Genomic DNA, 19,175 nt, shown 5'->3' on the forward strand with positions numbered 1-19,175 from the left:
AGTACTAGGGGGAGGACAGGATGGAGATGCCATGGCATTTAAGGGTAGAGCTGGGGTTCAGGTAGATAGAGTGTCAGGCAGGCAGAGCGGAGCGGGCTCCCGGAGTTCGGCCAGGCAGGCAGATCCCACAGTTTGGGGGCACAGGCAGATCCCACAGTTTAGGGGCAGGCAGGCAGATCCCACAGTTCGGGGCAGGCAGGCAGGCGGGCAGGCAGATCCCACAGTTCGGGGCAGGCAGGCAAGCAGGCAGATCCCACAGTTCGGGGCAGGCAGGCAGGCGGGCAGGCAGATCCCACAGTTCGGGGCAGGCAGGCAAGCAGGCAGATCCCACAGTTCGGGGCAGGCAGGCAGGCGGGCAGGCAGATCCCACAGTTCGGGGCAGTCAGGCAAGCAGGCAGATTCCTCATGGCGGGCCGCAGGGATCCCGGGCAGGGCCGCCTCCCAGGCGGGAACACAGAAGCCTGGGCCAGTCGCGGACACCTGGGCAAGTGCGGGGCACAGTCCATGGGAATCGAGGGGAGGCAAGGGTAGGAGTCCCTATGGCGGGCCGCATGGATCCCGGGCAGAGCCGCCTCCCAGGTTCTGCCCCTTCTTACCCGTTGCCTCCGTCAGACCTGCCCGACGGAGGCAACGGGTAAGAAGGGGCAGAACCCCCGCCGGGCAGCGGCAGTCTGGCCGGATCCGCCCGATGGAGGCAACGGGTAGGAAGCTGGGTCCAGGGTAAGCCGCAAACTACAGTGATCCACCGGGTACATTGCTGAATTGGGAAAGGCAACCGACAGCGAGGCAGCGCAAGCAAGAGGAATAAGGCGGAACAGCGGGACCCGCGCACCGGAGAGAAGCAGGGGAACAAGACCAACCGGATAGAGCACATACAGAACAGTCCAGCAACCGGGGCAGAGCAGGATTCCAAGCAGGCCGGCAACCAGGGCAGAACAGGATACAGAACAAAACGACCACCCGCCTGGTCCCAGTCACAAGGCCCCTTATAAGTACCTGCAACTCAATGAGTCACAGGTGTGCCTCCTTGATCCAGGAGGGTCCTAACTAGTTCACGGGTGACGGGAGGGGCAACTGCAGGACCCGGAGTCCGGCGCACTCGGAGCGGATCGAGAACCGGAACGCGGATTCCCGACCGGACCGGACCCTAACACATACATGCAACTCACCCATGCCGTGGGCACTGATGCACCCCCATACCATCACAGATTCTGGCTTTTGCACCTTTCGCTGATAACAATCAGGATGGTCGTTTTCATCTTTGGCACGGAGAACTCGACGCCTGTTTTTTTCCCGAAAACTAGCTGAAATGTGGACTCATCTGACCACAGCACATGGTTCCACAGTCTTTCGGTCCATCTGAGATGAGCTCGGGCCCAGAGAACTCGCCGGCGTTTCTGCATAGAGTTGATGTATGGCTTCCTCATTGCGTAATACAGTTTCAAGTTGCATTTCTGGGTGCAGCGACGGACTGTGTTAAGTGACAATAGTTTTCCGAAGTACTCCCGAGCCCAGGTGGCTATAATTGTCACAGTAGCATGACGGTTTCTTAGGCAGTGCCGCCTGAGGGCTCGAAGATCACGCGCATTCAACAGTGGTTTCCGACCTTGCCCTTTACGCACTGAGATGTCTCTGAATTCTCTAAATCTTTTCACAATATTATGTACTGTAGAAGTTGAAAGACCTAAATTCTCTGCATTCTTGCGTTGGGAAATGTTCCTTTTGAACTGACTAACAATTCTCTCATGAATTTTGGCACAAAGGGGTGAGCCAAGACCCATCCTTGCTTGCAAAGACTGAGCCTTTGATGGATGCTGCTTTTATACCCAGTAATGATACCTCACTTGCTACCAATTAGCCTGCTTGATGTGGAGTCTTCCAAACCGGTGTTACTTGAATATTCTGTGCACTTTTCAATCTTATTTTAACTCTGTCCCAACTTTTGTTGAGTGTGTTGCGTCCATCAAATTCTAAATTTGTGTATATTTACCAAATACAATTCAGTTGGTCAGTAAAACTATTGAAAATATTTTCTTTGTACTTTTGTCAGTTAAATAAAGGTTCACGTGAATTAACATATCACAAATTTTTGTTTTTATTGCTTTTTGGAAAATATCCCAACTTTTCTGGAAATGGGGTTTGTAGTTAAGGGCCTATCTCGTGAATGTCTCATGTATGTATACTGATGGAATGTATGGTAATCAAGCACTTGAGTTATATTTTGGATAGAGTGGTGATATAGTGTTTTATTAGAGTGGATTTTGGAAGGGGAAAATGACATTAGATTCAGTTTTAGGTTTGTAAGATGATATTTGAAAGCAGAATTAAATAAATATGTTTTAATAGCAGTATATTTTGATACTGAAAAGGGAAATGATATTGAAGAAAGAACTTCTGATTAAATTATGGAAATTATGAGTGAAGGGGACATTATATATTTTTTCTGAGTTTTTTTTTAATTTGGACGGACAGTTAAAGTAAGGGCCGGCATGTTATGTTTGTGTTTCTATGAGATAGAGAATGGGATCCCACAAGGCAGTATTTGTAGCCCTTCATTATTTAATATTATGATTAATGATATTTTCTCTGAGATGGAAAATGGGATACCCTGGGTAAATCACAATATACAAATGATGTAGCTTTATAGATTAGAGGTAGTAATTGCAATTTACAATGAATAGGTCAAACAGTGGGCAAATTGATGAGGATTTTAAGCTTTCATTCACTAAAACATATTGCGTGCATTACAAACAGGATTACTAGACTTGCACTTGATTTTAAATTATATGATTAATATCTTGAAGAACTATCAGTGGTAAGATTTCTCAGTATGTGGATGGATAATAAGCTGATATGCAAGTACCTATCAGTAAAATAATTGATGAATGTAAAGGAGCATTAAATCTCCTCAGACATCTATGTGGGTATTCTTGGGTGCAACATGAAAATCTTTGTTGAATAATTATATTTGTCTAATTTGATCTGTTCGTGATTATGTCTGTGTTGCTTATGGATCAGCTTCATATTCAGATTAAAATGTTTGTTTGGGATACAATTACAGGTTTTAAGATTGTGTTCTGGTGAAGTAATATCGTATCCTGTTTTGACTTTACTGATTGCAATGGGACAATTGCCCTCAAAGTAACAGAGGTTCAAGTTGATGTCAACATACTGGATTAATGTGCGGGGGCAAGGAAATGATCATCCTTTTAAAAGTGTGCTGGAGGACGGTTGAGGACATCACAAGAAGTGTGTTTTTTGTTTTGGGTGGCTGGGTTCTTACCACGCTGGAAATATGGGTGTATTTGATGGTACAATATGTCCCACTGTAGCTTTCTCTGTAACCCCACCTTGTTTTTTCTAATGACTTCAGTTGATTTTAGGTTACACGATCGGATTCGGTTCTGCCTGAGAGTCTGTTGGTTCATCAGTATAGTAATGAAATTTATTATAATACGGCAACCATTTTTACAGATGAATCAAAAGATAATTTAACTGGGGATGTTAGTGTGGCTGTTTTTGTGTGCCTGAATTGCAGGTAATGAAAAAGAAATGACTTAACACCCATTCATTAACATAGGAATCAGAATTCTTTGATAAATGTTTAGGTTTACGAATGGTGGAGAAATTAGTCCTTATATTTTTTTCAGAATACACTTCTGTTTTGATTCTTCTTAAACAGGTCAGATTGACTGTTGGAAACTCGTCAAACGGTACTTCATATATAAAGTTTGATTTATATGTCTGCACATTATGGGCCCTGCACATCACACTGTTGAGAGAAATGATGGGGTTGACTGTTTAGCAACAAAAGCTGTTAAATGTTAAGCTGTGGATATAGACCTTCCACTTTGCAAATCAGAAGCTAAAGGGTTGGTACTGTTAAGAATTAGGGGCTTATGGCAAGACTTATAGGATAATGGACATATGTACAGACACCTTTACAGAATACATAAACCTGTTGTGTTTATATAAGGGCTTAAAACAAGGGAAGGAATAAAATTGACACGTCTTAGAAATGCCCACACTATGCTTAATTATGCCTTGTATCTAAATGGAAAACTTCATTCTGTGTCGTGTCCACTTTGTCATTATGAAACTGTGGAAACACATACTATTTCAATATGAAGCGTATAAGGCTGAAAAAAATTCAAATACAGTCTTCAGTACAATCTTTGCGAGTGTAGGTAGTTTCCAGCTAAAAACTTTATTAAATTATGGGACTGACTTTAAATTCATTCACAGTTTGAGCTGGAAAAATTATGTAATAATTGTCATGTCACAATTGTATCGGGGACTTCAGTATGCAAGAGGGTTGGCAAAATCAGATTTTGTCAGATCACAAGAGGGCATTTGTTGAAAGCCTACGAAACGGCTTTTTAGAACAGTTTGTGTTTGGGCCTACTCAGGGAAAGGCTATCTTAGATTAAGTGTTGTGTAATAACCCTGATCTTATTCCGGAGCTTAAAGTTAAGGAACGTGATGGAAGCAGTGATCTTAATATAATTGAATTCATACTGCAATTTGAGAGGGAGACTAAGTCACATGTATCAGTCTCGCAATGGAATAAAGGGAATTACAAAAGAATGAGAGAGGAACTTGCCCGAGTGAATTGGAGGATAATTTTGTTGGGATGATGGCTGAATTGAGGTGGCTGAAGTATCTGGGAATAGTTTACGAGGCGCAGGACAGAAATGTCCCACAGAAAAAAGTTCTCAAATGGCAGGGGTAGGAATCCGTGGCTGACAAGGGAAGTTAAGGACTGTGTTAAACCAAAGGAAATGGCATATAAGGTAGCAAAGGTGAGTGGGATGTTGGATTATTGGGATGCTCTTTAAATCCAACAAAAGGCAACGAGAAAAGCCATACGATTGGTAAAGATGAAATATGAGGGCAAACTGGCCAATAATATAAATCAGGATACTAAAAGTTTAGTTTTCAGTTACATGAAGAGTGAGAGGGAGATGAGAGTTGATTCTAGACCACTTGAAAATGATGCTGGTGAATTAGTAATGGGGGAACGAAGAAATGGCAGATGAACTTAATGAACAATTTTCACTGTCTTTCCCGTCAGCAGCGCTCCCACTTGTCGCATTTAACCTGTCTTATTGCGGGTGGACTTTAGGACCCGGGGGAGCTCAGGACCCACCTCCCCCAGCTGCTGCTGAATCCCCGGTGTTTCTGTTCGGTTGACGGATGCGGTGAACGAGTTAAAATTAATCGATCGATAATTCTCATGTCGCGTTTATTTCACTCCGTAGAACCATAGAACACTACAGCACACATCTCCCATCCATGTATCTAACCAATTTATTCTTAAAACCTAAGAGTGAGCCCACATTTACCAAGTCAGATGGCAGCTCGTTCCGCACTTCCACCACTCTCTGAGTGAAGAAGTTCCTCCTAATGTTCCCCCGAAACCTTTCCCCTTTCTCCCTAAAGCCATGTCCTCTCGTATTTATCTTTCCTAATCTAAGTGGAAATAACCTACTCGCATTTACTGTCTATACCCCTCATAGTTTTGTGAAGCTCTATCAAATCTCCCCTCATTCTTCTGTGCTCCAAGGAATAACTCGTTCAATCTTTCCCGGTAACTCAACGCCTGAAGATCGGACAACATCCTAGTAAATCTTCTCTGCATTCTTTCAATCTTACTGATATCCTTCCTATAGTTATGGGACCAGAACTGCAAATAATACTCCAAGTTTGTCCTCACCAATGCCTTATACAATCTCGCCATAACATGCCAACTCCGATGCACAATACTTTGATTTATCAATGCCAGGATGCCAAAAGCCTTCTTTACAACCCTGTCTACCTGTGACGCCACTTTCAAGGAATTATGTACCTGAACTCCCAGATCCCTTTGTTCCTCCGCACTCCTCAGTGCCCTACCATTTACTGTGTATGTCCTAGCTTGACTTGTCCTTCCAAAATGCAACACATCACACTGGTCTGTCTTGAATTCCATCTGCCATTTTTTGGTCCATTTTTCCAGCTGCTCCAGATCCCTCTGCAAATTTTGAAAGCCTTCCTCGCTGTCCACAACGCATCCAGTCTTGGTGTTATCGGCCAAATTGCTGATCCAATTTACCACATCTATATCATTGATATAGACAACAAACAAAAATGGTCCCAGCACAGGTCCCTGAGGCGCACCACTAGTCACAGGCCTCCAGTCTGAGGGACAATCATCCAGTACCACTCTCCGTCTTCCCACTCACAGCCAATTTCGAATCCAGTTTACAACCTCTCCATGGATAGATAGATAGATAGATAGATAGATAGATAGATAGATAGATAGATAGATAGATAGATAGATAGATAGATAGATAGATACTTTATTCATCCCCATGGGGAAATTCAACATTTTTTCCAATGTCCCATACACTTGTTGTAGCAAAAACTCATTACATACAATACTTAACTCAGTAATAATATGATATGCATCTAAATCACTAACTCAAAAAGCATTAATAATAGCTTTAAAAAAAAGTTCTTAAGTCCTGGCAGTTGAATTGTAAAGCCTAATGGCATTGGGGAGTATTGACCTCTTCATCCTGTCTGTGGAGCATTGCATCGACAGTAACCTGTCACTGAAACTGCTTCTCTGTCTCTGGATGGTGCTATGTAGAGGATGTTCAGGGTTTTCCATAATTGACCGTAGCCTACTCAGCGCCCTTCGCTCAGCTACCGATGTTAAACTCTCCAGTACTTTGCCCACGCCAGAGCCCGCCTTCCTTACCAGCTTATTAAGACGTGAGGCGTCCTTCTTCTTAATGCTTCCTCCCCAACACGCCACCACAAAGAAGAGGGCGCTCTCAACAACTGACCTATAGAACATCTTCAGCATCTCACTGCAGACATTGAATGACGCCAACCTTCTAAGGAAGTACAGTCGACTGAAGCTTCTGAGCTAACTTCCAATGTGGGACCTTGTCAGAGACCTTACTAAAGTTCATGTAGACAACATCCACAGCCTTTCCTTCAACTACTTTCTTGGTAACCTCCTCGAAAACCTCTACAAGATTCCTTAAACACGATCTACCATGTGCAAAGCCATACTGACCATCCTTAATCAGCCCTTGGCTATCCAAATACTTGTATATCCGATCTCTCAGAACACCTTCCAATAATTTCCCTACTACTAATGTCAGGCTCACCGCCTGTAATTACCTGGTTTTCTTTTGGAGCCTTTTTTAAACAACGGAATAACATGAGCTAACTAGCACCCCCCCCCCCCCACCCCAATCCTCCGGCACTGCACCTTTGGCTGAGGACAATTTAAATATTTCTGCCAGTGCCCCTGCAATTTCTACTCTAGTCAGGCCCGGGGGATTTATCTACCTTTAATCGCTGTAAGGCAGCAAGCACCTCCTCCTCTTTAATCTCTAAATGTTCCATGACACTACTGCTTGTTTCCCTTCCTTCCATATACGCTATGCCAGTTTCCTGAGTAAATACTGATGCAAAAATAAAACTGTTTAAGATCTCCCCCATCTCGTGAGGCTCCACATATAGACGACCACTCTGATCTTCTAGGGGACCAATTTTGTCCCTTAGTAACCTTTTACTCTTAATATACTTGCAGAAACGCTTCGGCTTTACCTTCACATTATCTGCCAAGGCAAACTCATATTTTCATTTTGCCTTCCTGATTTCCTTCTTTAGTATTTTCTTACATTTTCTATATTCTTCAAGTACCTTATTTGTTCTTTGTTGCCTATACCTGCTAAACACTTCTCTCTTTTTCTGAAGCAGATCGCCAATATCCCTTGAAAACCAAGGTTCCCTATCCCTGTTAACTTTGTCTTTAATCCTGGCAGGAACATGCAAATTCTGCACTCTCAATAGTTCCCCTTTGAAGGCCTTCCAATTACTGAACACATCCTTGCCAGAAAACAACTTATCCCAACCCACTCTTCTTAGATCCTTTTTCATTTCCATAAAATTGGCCCTTCTCCAATTTAGTACCATAACACGAGGTCCAGCCCCATCCTTATCCATAATTAACTTGAAACTAATGACATTATGGTCACTGGACCCACAATGTTCGCCCACACACACTTCAGTCACCTGACCTGCCTGGTTTCCTGATAGGAGATCAAGTATTGCATCCTCTCTCGTAGGTACCTCGATATATTGATTTAGAAAATTTTCCTGAACACATATCACAAACTCCAAGCCATCTAGCCCTTTTACAGAGTGGGAGTCCCAGTCAATATGTGGGAAGTTAAAATCCCCTACTATTACAACTTTCTTTTTCTTTACATCATTCCACTATCTCTCTACAGATTTGCTCCTCGAAATCTCTCTGACTATTGGGCGGTCTATAATACAACCCTATTAGTGTGGTTACACCTTTCCCGTTCCTCAGCTCCACCCATATGGCCTGTGTAGATAAGCCCTCAGGTGTGTCATTTCTACGCACAGCTGTGATATTTTCCCTTACTAGTAATGCCACTCCTCCCCGTTTCATCCCTCCCCCTCTATCACGTCAGAAACAACGGAACCACGGTACATTAAACACCGGTGCTCCCGGTGCGGCCTCCTCTGCATCGGCTAGATCCGACGCAGATTGGGGGACCGCTTCGTCGAACACCTCCGCTCCGTCAGTCACAATAGATAGGATCTCCCGGTTGACACCCACTTCAACTCTGCTTCACATTCACATTCGGATATTTCCAAACATGGCCTCCTCTACTGCCATGATGAGGCCAAACTCAGGTTGGAGGAACAGCACCTCATATACCGTCTGAGTAGTCTCCAACCCCTTGGTATGAACATCGAATTCTCCAACTTCCGGTAATTCTCTCCCTCTTCCTTCCTCCATCCCACTTTCACATTGCCTCCTCTTCCAGCTGCCTATCACCTCGTTCATAATTCTGCCTTCTTCTACTACCCATAGTGCTTTCCTCTTAGATTCCTTCTTCACCTCTCATGCCTATCCCCTCCGTGCTTCGCCTCCCCCACCCCTCGATCTTTCCTCTGATTGGTTCTCACCTGGCACCTCCACCCTTCCCCCACCTTCCTTATAGGGACCCTGCCCCCTCCTTCTTCAGACCTGAAGAAGGGTCTCGGCCCGAAACGTTGACTGCTCATTTGACTACCTGAGTTCATCCAGCTTGTTTGTACGTGTTGATTTGACCACAGCATCTGCAGTGTACTTTGCGTTTCACATTAAGCTGCCAGTTCTGCCCCTTCTGAAACCAAGTCTCACTAATAGCAATAATGTCGTAATCCCACGGTCCAATCCGCGCCCTCAACTCTGCCTTACCTACGATACTCCGTGCATTGAAATAGATGCACCTGAGAATATTTCTATAGGTATAAACCTATGATTTGTCTCTCCATGCAGTCCTCCCATGATGCTTATCCTCTTCCACCTCACTATCTGCTCTAACACTCTGGCTCCCCGTCCTCTGCAAATCTAGATTAAATCCCCCGGAGCAGCACTAGTAAATCTACCCGCAAGAATGTTCGTTCCACTCCAGTTCAGGGGCAAACCGTCCCGTCGGAACAGGCCCCACCTTCCCGGGAACAAAGCTCAGAAACGTGAAGACCTTCCTCCTGCAACATCTCCTTAGCCACGTATTTAGCTGCACTCTCCGCACATTTATATTTACAGGGACTTTACTCCTGACACCGGCCCCGGGACCCGACCCGTTTACAGACCCGGAGCGGAACCGGAGCAGATTCTCAGCCACTGGTTTCCATCCCAAGTCCGGAAAAAAGGATAAAGTTTCCCCGTGAATATATTCCCAGTGAAGGTGTGGAGATGGGACTTGGTCTCCGCGTTGTAAAATGAAACTGTCCCGGACTCGTAACTGAGATAAACTCCCACCCTCCCGGGGATGGGATCGGCAGCGAGACGGGACTCGGGGGAGGTGAGACCACGGATCACGTCATAATCCCGATATAACACTTCACAATCCCGCCTGATGACCCAGAATCCGGTCTCCGGACTCGGACTGAAAAATCTCTTCCTCTCCACAAACTCTGCGGCGACTCCCAGACCCCAGCCCCGAATCCCTGTCACCTCCACCTCCCAGTAATGTCTCCCCGATGTGAATCCCTCCGATCCCAGCACACAAGCCCAGTCTGTGAATCTCTTCCCGGTGTCAGGGAGATTCCTCCGGGTCCCGGTCCGTCTCACACTCTTCCGATCCTCAGACACCTCGAGCCGCGGATGCGCTGTTTCCACATCTAGGGTGACAGAGACTGGGGGGAGAAACAGAGAATTAGAGAGTCCCCGGGGACCGGGTGGAGACTCGGGCAGCGCGGCCCCAGGGATCGGGGGGAGACTCGGGCAGTGCGGCCACGGGATCGGGGGCAGAGTCGGGCAGCGCAGCCTCGGGGATCGGGGGGAGACACTGGCAGCGCGGACCCTGGGATCAGGGGGAGACTCGGGCAGCGCGGCCCAGGGCCGCTGGGCCTCAGGCGCGGTCGGGTGGCCGATAAGAACCTTTCCCGTGGTTTGACCCGCCCAAAGCGGATGGACAACTAATGTTTCCCCAAGGGTTTCCGCTGGAAGAATTTCATGTTTCCTTGAGATCTCCTCTCATTCTTCTAAACAGGGAACAGAGAACATAGAACAGTACAGCACAGGAACAGGCCAATGTTCACATTCATTTGTGAGTGTGAAATGGGGCAGTGTGATGGTTTGAGACAGTAAATGAGGTGATAATGGGAACCAGTAGGGGAGAGATGAATGACAGATTAAACCAGAACGAGGTGGGGGAGGTGTGGAAAGCCTATGGGTGAACTGTGTGTGTAGACGTAATGAGAAGGTGGAGGGGGCAAAGATGGGAGATGAGGATCCCTTTGTCCCCTTTCCCACAACCCCATCACCCGCAGTCCCTCATTAGGACAGAGGATGAATTTGTAGGAATCCTTAAGCAACACAGGTCTTGAGGAATTGTTTCAGTCTGAACCATCGACTGTTTACTCTTTTCCATAGAAACTTCCCGGCCTGCTGTTCCCCCAACAATTTGTGTGTGTTACACTGCTTTAAATATACTCAATTATTTGGCGTCCACAGTTGCCTGTGGGGGAGATTCACTATCCTGTGGATAAAGGAATTCCTCTTCATCTCTGTCCTAAATGGACATCCCTATAGTCGGAGCCTGTGCTTACCGTTCTCGACCCACCCACATCCTCCCAACATCAACTCTCTCCAGACAGGTGTCAGAGAGATCTGGCGAGACCCTTAATCAGGACCTGTGTAGCTTGGATTACCAGCATCTGCAGATTTTCTCCTGTTTGATCTTTAACGCAGAAGTTGATAAGTAAACATCTTGATTATTCAGAGTCTCAAAAGTTATGAGGAGGAGGCGGGAGAATAGGGTTGAGGGGGATAATAAATCAGCCATTCTTCTAAACTCCCGTGAGTATAGGCCCAGAACCATCAAACACTCCCCATATGTTAACTCTTTCATTCCCGGAATCATTCTTGTGAACCTGCTGGACACTCTCCAATGCCAGCACATCTTTTCCAATAGAAGGGACACAAAACTGCTCAGAAATCTCTAAGTGTGGTCTGGCCAATGCCTTATAAAACCTCAGCATTACATCCTTGCTCTTGTATTCTAATACAAGTTTGCTCTAATCCTCTCGAAATGAATGTTGATATTGAGTTTGCCAGTCTTATCACTGACACAAACTGCAAGTTAACCCTTAGGGAATCCTGCACAACGACACCCAAGTCTCTTTGCACTTCTGATTTTTGAATTTTCTCTCTGTTTACAAAATTGTCTATGCCTTTATTCCTTCTACCAAAGTGCATGCACGACCTCCCTACCCTATAATCCATCTATCATTTATTTGCCCATTTCCTGATCTGTCTCTGTCCTTCCCCAGATTCCGAGCTTCTGTAGCACTACTGCCCTTTCACCTATCTTCATATCATCTGCAAGCTTGGCCACAAAGGCAACAATTCTGTCATCCAAATCATTCTTTGTCTTTCTTGGCTTTGTGTTCCTTGAAGAATTGCAACAGATTTGTCAGGCAAGATTTCCCCTTAAGGGAAGGCATGCTGTCTTTGCTCTATTTTATCATGTGTCTCCATGTACCCAAAAGCTCATCCTTAATACTGGACTCCAAAACCTTCCCAAGCACACCACATCCAGACTAACTCACGTATAATTTTCTTTCCTCAGCTGCTGTCCGTTCTTTAAGTCTGAGGTGACCTTTGCAATTTCTAATAATCTTGAATGACCAACTATCAAGTGATTCTTGAAAGATCATTACTAATGACCCCATATTCTCTTCAGTTATCGCTTTCCGAACACTGGAGTGCAGTCCATCTGGTCCAGGTACCTTCAGATCTTCAATCGTCCCACGCACTTTCTCCTCAGTAACAACACTCATTTCTCTCCCCTGACACCCTCACATTTCTGACGTACAGCTGTTATCATTCACAGTGAGGATTGACACACAATATTGAATAAGTACCTCTGCCATGTCTTTTGTCACATTTCTCAACTCCAGTGTCATTTTCTAGGGGTCCAATATCCACTCTCTCCTCTCTTTTACTCTTTACATTTTAGTGTCCTCTTGAGCTTTCCCTCATATCTCATTTTCTCTCCTTATGGATTTGTAATTCCTTTCTGTTGATGATCAAAATCTTCTCGATACTCCGACATCCTGCTGATTTCTGCTCTATTGTATGCCCACTCTTTCACTTCTATGCTGTCTCTGATTTCCCTGTCAAACACGGTTCCCTCATCCTCCCTGTATAATAATACTTCATCTTTCCGAATTGCCCCTGGAACTCCAGTCTTTGTTGTTCTGCAATCATCCCTGCTCGTTTCCCCTTCCAATCTACTTTGGTCAGCTCCTCCCTTATGTAATTAACATTACTCCACTCTAATACTGATATATCTAACTTTATCTCCCTCTGTGGGGTGAATTCTATCATTTTATGATCACTGCTTCCTAAAGGTTCTTTTAACTGAATCTCCCAAATCGTATCTGGTTCATTATACAAATCCTTCTCTGGAATTCTCTTTCTCGCATTGGGCTCAACCACAAGCTGTTCTAAAAAGCCATCTCGGGAGGCATTCTACAAATTCTTTCTCCTGGAATGCAGCCCCAACATGATTTCCCCAATCTACCTCCATTCCGATCGTCAACTTGCCCTTTTTTCCATCTCGTTGTGTAATTTGCAACCCATCTCTAACCTGGCTACTATTTGGATTTCTCTATATGGGGGGGGGGGGACTTGGGATAAAAGCAGAGAGTGGATAAACTCAGCTGTAGTGTAGGATGTCCAGGGACGACCTCTTATCGAGGTAAATAATTCATAAGTGGCTTAAATAAAGTTTCTTTTTACAAGGAATGGGAGGACAGAACCAGAGGGCTCAGATTGAAAGTGAGATGAGAAATTTTTATGTGGTCTATGGGGTAACATGCTCAAGAGAGGGAGTGTATATGGAATTTGCCATCAGACGCTGTAGAAACAGGTAAAAATAAAATATTTTAAAATAAATTTGGGCAGGTACACAAATAGGAAATGGTTACAGGGATAGAGGGGCAAACAGACGCCAATGGGACATGCTCCAGAAGACATCTTAGTCTTTCAGATTGATGAAGTGGGCCATGGGTTAAACATCCGTCAAACTCTCCCAGTTCATCCTCCTGAGAAGTCTTACCCCGGGCTCTGTCTGTGAAGTGTTGATGTGACGTCACGACATATGGCAGCTCAATGCCACAGAACAGACAGACTGGATAAGGACGGCAGATTTCAATCCTAAATGGGAATTTGTGCCTATTTGTGTGACCGTGTGTCACACTCTGATAGTGTGTATGTGTGTGTGTGTGTGTGTGTGTGTGTGTGTGTGTGTGTGTGTGTGTGTGTGTTGATTGTGGTAAATATCCGTATGGTGTGTATACATTACTGAGAATCTGACTACAATCTGCCAATCCTTCCTGTGTATGTGTGTGCGGGAGCTTTGCCAGGCCGGTTATACTGTGTGTGCTTCTCCCGAGATGAAATCTTGACACATGACAATGCTTGTTGGTGTGTCTGAGCTCATTCTCACAATGCTTCAATGTAGTGGTCTGATAACCATAAGACATAGGAGCAGAATTAGGCCATTTGCCTATCGAGTCTGCTCCGCCATTCAATCATGGCTGATCCTTTATTATCTCATCAGCCCCACTCCCTGGCCTTCTCTCCGTAACCTTTGATGCTGTGTCCAATCTAGAACCTATCACTCTCTGCTTTAAGTACACACAAGTTCCAGAAATTCACCAGCCGCTGGCTCAAATTTCTTTGTATTTGTTTTAAATAGAAGCTCCTCTATCTTGGGGCCCTACCCTCTTGTCCTAAGCTCCACCACCATGGGAAACATCCTTTCCACATCTACTCTGTCTAGGACTTTCATCATTCTAAAGGTTTCAGTGAGATTCTTCCTCATCTTTCTAATTTCCAGCGAGTACAGACACAGAGCTATCAAACGTTCCTCGCATGATAACCCTTTCATTCCTGGAATCGTCCTTATGAAATTTACACTCTGCATTGCTCGCACATCTTTTCTTAGATGAGGAGCCCAAAACTGTTCACAATACTCAAGGTGAGGCCTCACCAGTGCCTTATAAAGCCTCAGCATCACATCCCTGCTCTTGAATTGAATGCTATCTAAACCCCTTGAATTGAATGTTAACGTTGGATTTGCCTTCCTCACCACTGACTCTACCTACAAGTTAACCTTTGGTGTGTTCTGCAGAATGACTGCTAAGTCCATTTTCATCTCAGCTTTTTGGGTTTTCTCCCCATTTTAAAACAAAATCTGCACATTATTTCTATGACCAAAGTGCATGACCATGCATTTTCCAACATTGTATATCATTTGCCACTTTCTTTCCCATTCTCCGCATCCAAGTCCTTGTGCAGCCTAACTGGTTCCTCAACACTACCGGCCCCTCCACCAATCTCTGTATCATATGCAAACTTGGAAACAAAGCCATCTGCTCTTGGACAAGAGGGTATGACGTCAGGATTGAAGGACTTCCTTTTAGAACTGAGATGTGGAGAAATTACTTTAGTTAGTGGGTGGAAAATCACAATTTGTGGCCACAAGTGGCTGTTGAGGCCAAGTCATATTTAAGGCAAAGATAGACAGGTTCTTGATTAGCCAGGGCATCAATGGGTATGGGGTGAAAGCAGGGGAGTGGGGATGACTAGAAGAATTGGATCTGCCCATGACTGAATGGTGGAGCAGACTCGATGGGCCGAATGCTTACCTCTGCTCCTATATCTTATGGTCTATTCCATCAGCTAAATATTGATATACAGCATACAATGATGGTGTCCTAACAGATCCCTGTGGAACTCGAGTCACGGCAGCCAACCAGAAAATGATCCCTTTACTCTCATTCACTGTTTCCTACCAATCAGCCAATGTTCTAACCATGCCTGTAACTTTTCTGTAATACCATGGCCTCTTAACGTGGTTACCACCTTCTGCTGCCCTGATGATTGAGTTCCCTATCACTACTGCTCCCCTCTCCTCCATCTAACAACAGTGAGAGATGCCGATCCAGAAGAGGAAAGACCATGAAGAAAGAATTCATGTCTTGGCGTGTTAGTGCAATGTGCCTGGGATCAGAACACTGTGGTTCATCTGCCAGTCCCGTGTATTGGTTGTATTGTGTTCAGGGGTCTGACATCTCCAGCTGACCATGCGACAGTGATGCCTCCCAGTTAGTGGGGTTGATGTGAAATAAACTTCCGTTCCCCTTCAGTCCATTATCACAGCCTATCCTTGCTTCAACTTATAACTTAATTGTGTCTCATGAAAAAGGTAAAATGAATCTTTGTAAGTTTTACCTCGGTTAATGGCATCAAGTGTTTCTCTCAGCACTGTGTTCAACAAATAGAAGCGATCGAATTTTTCAACCGGTAGGGTCTCATCTGTCACTGACAATTCCTGGACATCGTCACTGATTCTGTAAATATTAAACTGCTGGTGATAAACTGGAATTTTGAATAATTTTACAAATCCATTCAGGGTTTCAGTAAAGAGCATGTCCTACCTCCTTTTCCGACGAGCTTCCTCCTGAAATAAATGAAAACAGAAATCTGATTAGACTTGGACTTACTGTCCACATCCTGAATTTATCCAAATCACTACAAGGTGTTGAAAATTCTCATTCCCACAGTCAGAAACACACACCAGCAATACAGAACCACGGGGAAAATTACAAGGGAAGTTTCTGAACGTTAGACCATTACTGAGAGGATGAAACTTACAGAAAAGACAGGACAGGCTGTGCATTATCATCTGGATAAGATGTCAGAATAATAAAATGGAACAATTTAAGATTAGTGATGGTTTGATTGCGCAAAGGTGGAAAAAGTACCTCATTATGGCGAACACGAGAGGACACAGGTGCTTGGAAGTAGTATGGATGAGATGACAGGGGTACGTTTTTAGGAATGGGTGGAATGAGCTGCCGGCAACGAAGGTGGAGGCGGATGCGATAGGGTCTTTCAAGAGACTCCTACACAGGTACATGGAGCTTAGAAAAATAGAGAGCTATGGCTAACTCGAGGTAATTTCTAAAGTAAGTAGATGTTCGGCACAGCATTGTGGGCTAAAGAGACTGTATTGTGCTGTAGGTTTTCTTTGTTTCTATGTTCCTATTTATGGGGAGACATTCAGTCAAAGATAAAATGCCAGGAGGATTTTAATAAAACCCACAAGAAATTTAGTGAAGAGAACGTGAAACTCAATGCCAGAGAAGTGGTTAAAGTGGAACAGCAGAGATTTAATGTAATGGGGAGGCTGGATAAACACGTGAGGGACCAAGGAGCACTGTTGCTGGGTGCAGTGAGTGGCAGGAGGATTGTGCAGAGGGGAAATTGATAGAAGATGGACCGAATGGCCAGCTCATGACGGAGAATGGGACACAATCCCATGTAAAACTTATCCAAAAATGTAGACACAGTGAAAGTTTCTGTAATCTGATGGAAACCGGATATGGAGGATAAGTCTGATGTGTGGGTCACATTCTTTGTTCTCACTGATTGACAGAGAGACCCTCACACCCACCGCACCAGACACACTCACAGCCTGTGACTGGAACTGGGTGATAATGGGAGTTTTAGAGGATATTTAGATAGATAGATAGATAGATAGATAGATAGATAGATAGATAGATACTTTATTCATCCCCATGGGGAAATTCAACACTTTTTTCCAATGTCCCATACACTTACTGTAGCAAAACTAATTACATACAATACTTAGTATAAATATGATATGCATCTAAAATCACCCTCTCAAAAAGCATTAATAAATAGCTTTTAAAAAGTTCTTAAATAGTTTACTAAAATACATTTAATGCGGTAATTATGGACAGAATCAGCAACTCTGTGTTATAATCAGAGTAAGTCATTTCAGAAAATATTGCATTCTGTCCTGGGATGTACAGAAGTTGTGAAAGTCCAGTTTTGGGACAACAGCAACCCCGAATAGTTTCCTCAATTATCTGGTGAGAAACAGTTTACTTCCATTTGTAAATGCTATGTGTAGGAGCAACACGTCTGTTTTCTATCTGCATTGTATTCTGCGTTACGTGTTTATTACGTCAACCAGTCACGTGAGTGGGGACGTGGTAAATGTGAAGGGAATAAGTTATGTATTCATACTTTGTTCTGGGCTGTTTTGATCCTGGGACTGGCAGATGCCATATCTTTTGTTGACCGATTCACTGCAGTTTAATTTAGGATGAATTATGCTGAAATTTCATCGTTTAAATATTGTATGTTGCTGATAAAGGATCGAATATCTATGTCCAACATTTTATAATGTCATTAGCGGTGTGATTGGAGGCTCGTCATGCAAGGAGAACACTCTGTGTGAGGACACCAGCAGCGGCAATTGATTTGGTCGAATTGGCCGCTGTGCTGTGTTTAGCTCAAATATACCACTGTTCATTTAGTTCAATTATACAGAAATAAATTGTAATGTAATCGCTCACCTTGAGAAATATCACACCGTCTTTCTGACCCATCTGTTCCTTTAACTTTGAGATTTCCTCCTGAATAATCCTCATATTCTCTTGAATCTCTCGAAGATTTTTCTCCATTGAATTTAGAATCCTCTCCTCTTCCTTCCTGAGATCCCTGAGTAAGCTCTGCTCTTTCTCAGTGATAATCTGGCGCAGTTCAGCAAACTGGGATGTAATGTGGGACTGAAGGCTGTGTGACTGTTTCTGTCGAATGAAAGGTGAAGATTAGTTTACTGTATTGCTGTGTTGTATTTCCTTATGACATTAAGGTGATCATTCGGTCCATTGGGGTCTATACTACTTCTGAGATATTCCCGTCGACCCCATTTCCTCACGTTTTCCTGCAACTTATTCTCCCTCATTGACCGATTAACTCCCAACTGATTCACATACACCCTCCCCCACCTTCACAGGGTTAACGGTAATTAGCCATTCATCCGGCATGTCCTTGGGATGTGTCGGAGTCTCTCGTGGTCACAGGGAGAGCATGCAAACTCCACAGAGACAGCAGCAGAGGTCAGGATCGAACCCAGGTCACTGGAGCTGCGATACTCGGCTATTCTGCATTAAATGGAGCAAAACTCGATAGTAATATCAGAAATTCCGCTCAGGAAGCCTCACCCGAACTCCGGAAATCTTCTCTTTCTGTTGCTGCTCCTTTTCCTGGAAGTCTGATTTCTTTTTTGTGAGAGAGTCTAAGGAAGACTTTAGCTGATCCTGGAAGTCGTCAGAGAGCGAAGGAAAAAGGAAAAAAAAGATGGATTAAAAGAAATAGGTGCTGAAACACAATTATCACTCAAAATGCCGGAGGAACTCAGTGAGTCAGGCAGCATCTATTCAGGGGAAATAAACAGTCGGTGTTTCGGGATGAGACCCTTCATTGGGACTGGGAAGGAATGGGACAGGAGCCAACATAAAAAGTTTGGGGATGAGAACCAGCTGACAGGTGCCGGGTGAGACAACATCAGGGGGGACGTGGGGGAGGGTGATGAAGTGAGAAGCTGAGAGGGGACAGGTGGAAGAGGTAAACGTTTGGAAAAGAAGGAATCTAATACAAGAGGACAATCGATCAAGAGGAAGAAACGGGAGGAATGCGACTGATGGGGTACTGCATGGTGACGAGCGAGGAGGTGTAGGAATCAGATGTTGCAATTGTC

At 44.4% G+C, this 19,175-nt stretch overlaps 2 protein-coding genes across 2 annotated transcripts in view; one reads left to right on the forward strand and one right to left on the reverse strand.

Annotated features, from left to right (window-relative positions):
* Window positions 1-19,175, forward strand: part of LOC140723346 (zinc-binding protein A33-like) — a 402,895-nt gene that overhangs the window by 103,632 nt on the left and 280,088 nt on the right. The window lies entirely within an intron of this gene.
* On the reverse strand, window positions 9,668-16,370 carry LOC140723354 (E3 ubiquitin-protein ligase TRIM39-like). Its single transcript, XM_073037938.1, has 2 exons — window positions 16,366-16,370; window positions 9,668-10,388 (listed from the first exon to the last, which is right to left on the reverse strand). The coding sequence occupies exons 1-2, from the start codon at window positions 16,368-16,370 to the stop codon at window positions 9,668-9,670; spliced, it is 726 nt and encodes a 241-aa protein (XP_072894039.1).

The sequence above is a fragment of the Hemitrygon akajei genome, unplaced genomic scaffold, assembly GCF_048418815.1.
Source record: "Hemitrygon akajei unplaced genomic scaffold, sHemAka1.3 Scf000110, whole genome shotgun sequence".
Classification (NCBI taxonomy): domain Eukaryota; kingdom Metazoa; phylum Chordata; class Chondrichthyes; order Myliobatiformes; family Dasyatidae; genus Hemitrygon; species Hemitrygon akajei.